The 10533-nt window shown below is 28.5% G+C and overlaps 1 protein-coding gene across 2 annotated transcripts; it reads right to left on the bottom strand.

The window, feature by feature from the left end:
* Window positions 1–1013: 1013 nt before the first annotated feature.
* Window positions 1014–9752, bottom strand: LOC112705327 (probable terpene synthase 2). Of its 2 annotated transcripts, none has more exons than XM_072201254.1 (7): window positions 9569–9751; window positions 6093–6372; window positions 5435–5810; window positions 5124–5342; window positions 4836–4980; window positions 4375–4623; window positions 1014–2066 (listed from the first exon to the last, which is right to left on the bottom strand). In XM_072201254.1, the coding sequence occupies exons 1-7, from the start codon at window positions 9668–9670 to the stop codon at window positions 1770–1772; spliced, it is 1668 nt and encodes a 555-aa protein (XP_072057355.1). In that variant the 5' UTR covers window positions 9671–9751; the 3' UTR covers window positions 1014–1769. The 2 variants fall into 2 exon arrangements, with proteins under 2 accessions (XP_072057355.1, XP_072057356.1); XM_072201255.1 differs by lacking the exon at window positions 1014–2066 and adding an exon at window positions 3233–3811 and having other exon boundaries at window positions 9569–9752.
* Window positions 9753–10533: the final 781 nt, after the last annotated feature.

Raw genomic sequence — 10533 nt, 5'->3', positions numbered from 1 at the left:
AATGATATAGAATTATTCATTTTTTTATTAATTAAGTGTTGGTCAGATTTTAATAAAACTTCACGAGCGACAAGCGAATTGTATAAGCAAGACAGATGGAAACGTGAACCATTGGCTGGCCACGGGCAAGTCGAGGAAGCACGAGCAGATCAGAGGGCATGAAGGAAGCACCCAGAGCAGAGAAGAGCCCAAGGCAGCAGCTTACGGTGACGGCAAGCCGGCAAGGTGGCTGAAGGTTTTTTGGATGTGACGTCGATGAGAATAATTAATTTTATATTTTAATCTTATTAGTTATATTTTTAGTTCAAGGCTATTATTAGTGTATTTTCTTATTTTTCACTATAAGATAACCACTTTTCTTTTTATATGAGTCACTATGTATATTGCTCTACATACTTACTTTGAAGTTTGAATATGCACCACGAGTAGTGATGAGTGATTACATAAAGATGATAAGATCGGACATTATGAAAAGTGTAGTTGAGCTGATCTAGAGCAGCCATATATTGCAATTTGAAACTATATAAATGGACACTTAGAACAAGTTTGGTACTCTGAGGTATAATATTAGGCTAGAGAAAGTTTATAGTTTAAATATATTGAAAAACCATACTTATTACACCCTAATAGTTAATTGGTCTTTAAATTTATTATACGCGAGCATCAATTTAATTTTTAAAATTTTAATTCTCTTTATTTAGTTTTCAAACTTTACAAACATAAGTTATGTTATATACCATCTTAAATTCAGTAAAACAGACGTTTTTGTTTTGGCACTTGAATAAACAAAAACAATATTTTAAGTTGTGTTTATTGAAATTTTTTCTTCCAAAACAAATAATACGACATCATTTTATAGATTCTATAGCGTGATATCTAATTATTTATGTCAGTATTTGTTTCGAGGGTTACCTGAAATTGTAGGTCAATCTTGGACGAGATCTTCTGTATTGGTCAGAGCTGTTGTGTCCGGCTTGTTGGACTTGGTGGTGCTGCTGATCCTTTGTCACCGGAGGGTGGTGGTACCTGCAAGGGACTCCGATGCTTAAGTTAGCAAGGGTATTAAACAGGTTTTTTGTAGAATCAGAGTATGAGTTATACCTAGGTGCTCCAGTGTATTTATAATGGTGTGAAGTGGCATTCCTGAGGATAAGATAGTTATCTTATCTTATCTTTGGGTGAAGTCATCTTATCTTTAAGGGGGAACCGCCTTATCTTTCTTTAGGCTTTTGCCGCCTTTAAATTCGGGTTGTATTCCTCCGTTTTGGGCTTTTTTGGGCCTCCGTAGCGTTTTGGCCGACCTCTTTTACGAAGAGGTCGGATAAACCTGATCTGAACAGGTCGGTTGATTTGTCGTCTATCAGCCTGGGTCTTACAGCTCGACCCAGGGCATGAACAGTATTCCATTAACGTTTGTGTATCGAAAATTATCTCAAGAACTAATGTGAGTCATGTTTGTAAAATTTGAAGATTAAAAAAAAATTTAGAGGCTAAATTGAAGATTATTTCTGCTTAAAATTGAAGATAAATAAACTATAAAATATAAAAAAAATGTATTTTCTTGTTAAATATATTATTCAATACAATTGTTTCTTAAGAAGCATTTAAAAGAAGTTCAATATAACACTAGCTGCCCCCAACAAGCTATTTTATTAAACAAAAAATAATAACAGAGAAGGTGAACAACATCCATATTATTAAAGCTCCTTATTAAGGATTAAGGACAATTGATCCCGGTAGAACCCAAAAGCTTAGGACCATTGAAACTGCTACACGACCACGGGATCCAAAAGTAGTGCCACAATGTGGTCTTTGAAGAGTGCACAATTTGTAACTTTATCCTCAGAGTTCGCATATATAAACTCACATATGCGTGCCATGTTAACAATGCAATCGAGGACTGGCCTTGGGATATATTCAATTAACTTGAGGTACTCTTCATTCATATCCTTCCAACAATTATTGATATCCATTTTGATGAATGCATGGGCCTCCTCTTCAGAAAAGCTATATTGCTTCATGCAACATTCTACCGAAGAAGCAACATGTTTCCTTTGCTGCTCAAACTACAAATAATTGGTTCAAATATTTAGGAAAATAAGATAGTATAGGCCCATGATTTAGAAACAGAGATCTAATAATATGTGTATAAGCATTTTTAATTTTGTCCGATCAGCTCAACTACACTTTTTATTAAAAAAAAAAAGCAAATGTAGAAAGAGAAAATCTAATCGAAGAACGAAAAGAAGATACAAGAGAAGAAGAAAAGAAATGTAAAAGAAGAATGAGGAGTAGAAAAAAAAAAGGAAAAAGAGTATTAAGAAGAAGGAAAAGATGCAAAACAATGATGACAAGTGACAACGTGCTATTGGGTGAGCAGACGAAGAAGTGATTAAGGTTCTATTTGAAAGGAACATAGAAACATATGAATAAGAGAAGGAAAAGATATGGTTAAAAGTATTTAGTTAGATTTGGTTACAAATATTTTTTAGTTATTTAAAAAACATTTTATGTTAATTAACACCTAAACAAAAAATAATATCTTTGTAAATTGATTTAATTTATATTTGTTAACTTAATTATTATACTATTATGTAAAAAATAATAACAAAATAAACTTAATTATTAATTAAGTTTTACTGCAACTAGTGAATTGCTTCTTCGTACCATTATTAATTTATCAATGTTTCAAATAAATTAATAATTCTTTATAAATGGATTAAATTAAAGTTATACTTTAATAAATATATAATCATTTATATGAAATAGTTTCATGATACATAATTTTGCGCACACAAAAAAAGTTAAATTTATAACTCTTCCTGTGGCGCTACCAAACAACTTTTGAAATAAAATATTTATGTCAAATTCTTCAAATATATAAAGTTATAAACCATTCATATAGTAAGATCTAATAGTTTAATTTATAACTTTTTTTTTGGGAGTTTGGGGAGGATTTTGTTATTTTTTGTTATAAAATTACTTCTTTTAAAAATTTAAACTGGTAGAAAGAATTGAACATAAATAATTATATTTTTAATATATTTTCTTAAATAATTTTTTTCTTTTATTTGTTAAATTTTTTGTAAAAATTCTATTTTCACTTTTTATTTATCTTATATAAATTTATTTTTCCAAATCACTAATTATCAAATTTTAAATCTTTATATCATAAAATCTCTTATACTATATTATAAAATTAAGAAAAAAAGATAAATAGTTCCTGACGACCTTTTAAAACTTTGACAAATAAATTCTTTAGAAATTTTAATTACAAATACATTTTCAACGTTTGTAAATAACAGATATAAATACGTTCTTCCGTCCATTTGCCTCTCCTAAAGCAAACGGAGATGGCTGAGTTAGCTCCCACATGTCCATAACGGAGCTACGTGTCTGATATGGTATTAAAATATAATCTCCTCAAAAAAATTATAGGACAAATAGGTCCTTGTACTCCTAAAATGGCGCTGTTTTGAGAGTCACCTTAAATCTTCAAATTTTAGTCGAATCCAGATCTCGCGTGATCCGAAGATGGAGATTCTGTTATTGTCGAAGACTTCCTTCCACCCCATGTGGATTGGAGAGGCTCTTATGTTGGTGTTGTCGGAGGACTTGCAATGGTGGATGTGGATGTTGTGGATGATCATGTTTGAAACGTACTGAAGCGTGATGTAGCCATGACTAATGACGTGCACATATTGGTGAGCGAGCTTCTATCGGTTTGTTGACCAGTTTAGGTCGCACCACTAACAGTTGTCGACGGGATTTCCAGTGAGACAAGATGCATTGGTCTTTTGAGAGAAGCTCCCTTCTTGAAAGTAAAGCATTGATTTTCTTTCAAAATGTCACAATTTAATTTCATGGAACAGATATAAAAAAGTTGAATCTTTTAATGTTTGTATTACGAGAAAGCAGCTAAAAATTAACTTTTTATAAAGAGTTCTGGTTTAGTATAACAATGACAATGTTGTTTATGTGCTGAGCTTGAATTGAAAAGGGGCTTATCTCTGAACTTGATGAACGGTATTGTAATGGAGTCTGACTAGAATTTGAAATTTTAAGACAGCTCTCAAAACGGTGGCATTTTGGGAGCACAGTATCGTAACAGGTAATTCCGTTATAGATATGTAGGTGCCAGCTCAGTCATCTTCATTTGTTTTAGGAGAGACAAATAAATAGAAAAACGTTTTATAAATGTCAAGAATGTATTTGTAATTAAAATTTTTTTAAAAATTTGTCTATCAAAATTTTAAAAGGTGAGAGATATATTTATTATTTTCTCTAAAACTAATTTTTTAAAAAACTTAAATTTATAAAAAAAATACATATAAATTATTATATATCTAACCTTTCCAAAATTAATATTTCTACCTTATGTGAGGCCAAATCATTTGTGAGCCTGGCAACAAGTGACGAAGCTTGTAGGATGAGAGGAATATTATTAGAAATCCAATGAAGAGTTTCTTTGGTTGCGAATTCTCCCAAAGCAATAAATGTTATTGCAAGCATTTGGTATCCTAAATTTGAAGCTGCGTTAGTCTTGTACTCATCATATGTCGGAACATAACTCTCATAGCACCATTTTGCTTCAACAACATAACCTTGTACATAATGAGACAACTGTAGATAGAATAATTAATGAAATAATAATGTTAGGAGGACAAAAAAAAAAATAGCCAAAATTTATTTTATTTAATATTTATTAATAGTTATAACAATTAATTAATGTTAAATAAAGTAGGTTCTTGCAGTCTTTGGCTAATTTTTTTATTACTAAATATTTCTGTTAATGAAAATGATACTTAATTTTGAAACTAAGAAATAAAGCTTACCGCCTGTTTAACACATTGCAACACCAAATTTGATTCTCCATTTCTAGCACTACTCAACTCTATTATTTCATCGGTGACTTCCAAAATTGCATTAAAAATAGTTTTGAAACACTCTGGAAGAGATGCAATGTAACTAATATCCCATCTGAAACACAAAAGGGCTAAAAACTAAGAAAGTGACATAATCATGGAATTGAATTATTAAGATGATAATTTTGGATCCTTTTTAATTAAAATATAAATAGCATAATGTAAAATTGGTCAATTCTTGTTTTAGTAAAATCAAACCTTTGAATTGCCAGTGTGAGGAGCTCAAGTTCTTGAATTGTTCCATAAGCATCATAAGTATCATCAACTATAGTCATCCATTGATTCACTTTGGTTGTCACAACTCTAAAAGTAGTATATTTAAGCTCAGAGTTCATAGCAAATGGCCAAAAGTATAACTCAACTATCCTCTCTCTTGCATAAGGGACCTTTGTCCCAAACTCTGAATTTCTCCACCATCTATAATAATACAAAAAGTTATATTCTTGTTCATTAGAAGAAATTCCTTCTCTTTTTTAATAAGGAGTACTTGTCTAAATTTATATACTTACTTGGTGGTAATACCAATTTCTTTTTTATACCATTTCTGTAGCATATCGAAATTTAGTTTTGCAAAGTTTAGAATAACTTTGTCATGCAAAGGATCTTCTTCGTAGAAAGACATATATGACCTTGCCCTCATTCTTAAAACTGCCTTGTGAAGAGGTTGTTCTAAACTCTGATTGATTTGGTCAGCCAAAGATGGGTTCAATTGATTGGTGATGGACTTAAGTTTATTGTATGTGAATTCATGTGCTTCCTCTAATATATCTTCCCCATAAACCCTTAATTGTGCAGCCTCATACAAACTCCATATTCCTTTAGCATCTTGAACAATAGTTGGTTCATTGAATTCTCCCTTTTTATTCTTGAATTTGTTGAAAATATCTATGTAATTCACATAATAATTAGTGTGAATCCATAATTAATAATTGATATTTTTTTTAGGAGTGCTAGAGGCCATCAACTTTTGGGATTTATAATAATCAAGTAGTCATCAATGATGTTTTTAATGATGTGAGATTTTATCTAATGGTGTGGGATTATTTACTTTTCATTTATTGGTTATATGCTGGCTAGAATTTAATAAAGTTGCTGTCTCTAGACTTTTTCATTTTTTTATACTGCAATTATATATAAGATAAAATATTGAATTTTTTACATATATACCTGATGAAATATAATATCCCTTTTGTCGGAGTAAACGAAAACGTAATGCAATAAAGTGAAGGTCATGATCCTCTGTAGCAAAGCCATTGTTGATAAAATCATTGTGGGCTTGTACTAATATCTCATCAATTTCACGTTCAAAATGATAAGATATACTCAAACGTTGAATTGAGTCAATTAAACTTAGTTTTTGTATGATATTATTGTCATTAGAAGATAGATACATCTTCACTTTCTCTTTGTATATTTGAACTTCTTCTTTCATACTTTCGTTCACTCCCTGCAAATGTTTTCAGTTTAATATTTAACTTAAAAGAGTAAAAAATCAACAAATTAAAATGTGATTTATCTCTATATATGATCAACTCGATGTAGATTGTTATGTGATGATTATTTGTTGCGAATTCATTGGTTTTATTTGTTTCTTAAATCAAATTTGATATTAATCAAACTAATACAAATAATACTTTATGTTTTGATCATATATATGTAATTTTTAGTCAATTCTCTCATAAATAAAAGTCTCTTTTCTAAACGAAACTATCTCATCCAATTTTTTTTGGCATGACCATCAAAGAATAGAGACGAATCAAATCAAGGACAGATCTAGAGATTATTAAAGGAGAAACCAAATTTTAGAAATTATATTTCAAAGAAGAATCTTCTTTGTTATTAAGATCAAATTAATATTTTAAATAAGCATTGTTATTATTATAAATATAATACTACTTGATGACTTTAATTTGCACTTGGGTTTGGTAAAAAAGTTTCATATGCAAAAATACTATGAAAAAAATCATGACATTAAAAATGAAGACGGAAAAAATCAAGGGAGAAATGGACAAAGCTTAAAAGGAAAATTATGATAACGGAGAGCGCACCTGCTGAAGGAGATTACAATAAAAAAAATCCAAAAAAAAGATGAGTTGCAAATTTAAGAAGTATAAGTGCAAAATAGAGTTACATTATAAAATCATTGAATGTCATCATATCTAAAGATGATAATACTATATAGATTTGCAAGTATCTATTTTACTCTTATCTCTCAGATCAGATTTTTAGTAAGATAGAATTTTAGAGAGAGTCGAATTTAAGTAAGACATGTCCTTACTCACTCTGATATATATATATATATATATATATATATATATATATATATATATATATATATATATATATATATATATATATAAATAAAATAATTAGTAAAATAATAATTAATAATATTATGTTATCCTTAAGTTTTTATTTTAATTTATATTATATATATAATAATAGTTATATAAATTTTAAATTTTAATTTTATTTGTTAAATTTTAATAATTATAAGAATGACATGAATATTCATAAAAATAAATTAAAATTTAATTTTTTATTATCCATAAATAAGAACAGAATAACTTCTACGCAAGTTATTATAGAATAAAGCTAAGTGGGATTAAATAGGACAAAAATTTACCTCTATTTTATTGTCATCCTTAGTTATTTCATGGCAAGGGATAATTTTATTCTGATGTAGCAAAATGAAAAATCACAATTGCAAATCTTGAAAAATTGAAGCCTAAAAGTATTGGATCACTACAAGAAGTGTCCAGAGACATTTGGATCAAAGTTATTGGAGTTAGAATCCAATATAAAAAGGGGAAAAAAATCTTAAACGATTCTTGAGCATTATTTCAAAAGACAATAAAATTTTTAATAAAAAAATATTAATATTTTTGGTCTTTAATCTTTATTTTTTATGAGACTTATTAATCCTTCTATCAATATTTTTTTCTATATTAATGGAATAAAGCATATTAAACTATTGATTTATCCGTTAAAAGTTTTTAAGATTGATAAATTATTTTTGCTGAAAATTTTGTTGTCTTTTAGAAATTATTGTCAATGCCATTTAGTTTTTCTTTTGTTACTTTTTTTAAATATATTAGATAAATTTATTGTATAAAATTAAAAATATTAATAATTTTTAAATTATTTTTATTTATAAAAATTAAATAAAAAATATATTAATGATTAATGTGTTATATAAGTATGTTTTAAAAAAAATAAATAATAAAATAATTAATTAGTCTTACAAAATTAAATATCAAAAACTTAAAAAAATATTTTTTTATTTAAAATTTATAATCTTTTAAAAAAATTATCAAAGACCGAAATAAGTTTTCACCCATATAAAAAGTAAGGTATGCAAAACTTGGAGTGAGCAAAAAAGTAATAACATCATGTGATACAAATGATTGAATAAAAATGAAGGATAATGAGTTAATGACAACATCACATGAATACCCTTGACACAACAACAAAAGACAGTAAAAAAGGACAACAACAAAGTACAATAACAAGTCTTAATAGCACAATTGTGTAATTAGAACGAAGATTAATAAAGTTATATTTAAAAGAAAGATTGAGATTGAAAGATAGAGATTAAATTAAATTTTTATGTTATATTTAGTATAAAATATATAGATTTGAGTTATATTTGAATATCATATTTGATTTAAAATAAATATAAAGATTGAGTGATAATAGATTTAAGATTTAAAAAGTTAAATAAGTATTTTTTAAAAAAGAAATGTTATTAAAATTTTCGTCCCTAGTTCCAGAAATTTTAGTCTCCTCATTCTTTACATTTTAAAAGTACTAAAAGATCTAAAATTTTGTATCATGAAATTGAAATTTTTGTTTTAATTTCTAACTATTAAATACAATATTTAGTTCTAATTTTTCGGTCTCAATTCTAATATCTAAAAACAAACATTAACAAAAAAAACAAACGGGGCCATTAATTTGTGAAAATATTTTTTGTTTTTATTTTCTGAAAATGAAAATTATTTTTAACTTTTTGCACTTTAGAAAACAAGATTGGTTTGTGAAAAGAAGATTCATTTTTAAGTATCGAAAATAATAAAAATATGTTTGGTTGATTTATTTTCAAAATGTATATTCAATAGTTTAAAATTATGAAACTATATTTTTATTAAATGTACGATTTTAGTTATTTAATTTTTTATTAAATTAACAATTAATTTTTATACGGTATCAATATGAAATAAATTACTATCTTATTATACTATTTTAGAAAAATTTAGTATCTCTATATATATATATATATATATATATATATATAGTTGATTTTATATTTTCTATGATACTATATAATAATAAAAAATATCAATTAAAATAAAAAAGCGAAACTAAAATTAGTTTTACATCAAACGAATTAATTAATATCAAAATTAATAACAATGATGACAGGAAATGAAATTTTAATGAAGCATTTGTATTTAAAAGACGGAGTCTTCTGATTTTAAAAACAACATAATTAAAATATAATATTATATATTGGTGGCGATCAAGTAGATTTCAAAACCCTTAAAATTATTGGGGAATGAAGTTTTATGGAACATTTACATGCATATACTATAAATCCTTTAAAGAAATATATACATGCATGTCAGTGATAAAGAACATACCAAAGACTGTGAATCAGCATAGTGAAGGAAGGTATCCTGCCAATTGCTAGGACCAAAGTTTGCACAAGGTCGCTCATCAACAGAAGCAGCTCCAAGAGACATTGTAGTTTTTTTTTTTTCTCTTACTTTGAATTATATTTTGCTAATGGAATAAATGCTTGATGTATATTTATCAATGGACGATGATAAAACTCAATTTGGGCAGGGGTATATATACGTGAAAAATATGCTTTATATATGTATATGACACGTGAAAAAAATATTTTAGACACTAAAATATAAAAAAAATTTGTTATGTCTATACCCCTCATAATAAATACGCTTTTTATTATAAAACAATTTTGTTTTGGATATTGTTCGGTTGGTCGGTGTACCGGATGGGTCGGGACGATCTTTTACGAGCTGGTGGAAATGAGTTGGAATCTGGGTTGGATGTGCGGGCAGACGATTTCGCGGGTTCTTCGTGTGATGAAAGGCGGTGCCACCTGCAATGACACTCCGACGCTCAAGTCAGACGATGAGCAGGTGGTATTGGAGGAAGAGATTTGGTGACGTATCTTGGGAGAGGAGTAAGTCCCTCCCCTTTTATACCTTGTCAATGAGATGGGTCCCGCGAGAGCAGACTCACCTTTCTGGAACTTTCCTAATCTCTAGCTGTCAATAGCTGGATCTCATGAGGTGTCCGGATAAAAGGCTGAGCATGCGGTGCTTTGTTGCCCGTTTTCTCGAGTCGGGTTGGGTCGGTCACGCGACCAGCTGGGCAGGCCGCAACAAATATGTATGGTACTGGACAATGGACAATGTATGTTAAAGAGTTAAGAATCAATCATTAATTAATATATAGATGTGATTTCTAAAGTGCTATTCATTAACTAAAGGGCGGTTTAACACCCTTCATGTAGGGGTGACAAATGGGCCTAAACCCACCGGGTCGGCCCGCGTAACTCGCCAAAAAAGATGGGTTG

The sequence above is a fragment of the Arachis hypogaea genome, chromosome 8, assembly GCF_003086295.3.
Source record: "Arachis hypogaea cultivar Tifrunner chromosome 8, arahy.Tifrunner.gnm2.J5K5, whole genome shotgun sequence".
Lineage (NCBI taxonomy): Eukaryota > Viridiplantae > Streptophyta > Magnoliopsida > Fabales > Fabaceae > Arachis > Arachis hypogaea.
Note: the sequence above shows the minus strand (reverse complement) of the source record. Positions and strands in the feature narration are given on the sequence as shown.

Excerpts from the sequence above, each read along its gene's own strand:
- LOC112705327 (XM_072201254.1), bottom strand. The coding sequence starts at position 9,670 with ATGTCTCTTGGAGCTGCTTCTGTTGATGAGCGACCTTGTGCAAACTTT. Across the intron at positions 5,811-6,092 it reads GGGATATTATATTTCATCAG|ATATTTTCAACAAATTCAAG; the intron begins GTATATATGTAA and ends TGAATTACATAG. Across the intron at positions 5,343-5,434 it reads GAAATTGGTATTACCACCAA|ATGGTGGAGAAATTCAGAGT; the intron begins GTAAGTATATAA and ends GTATTATTATAG.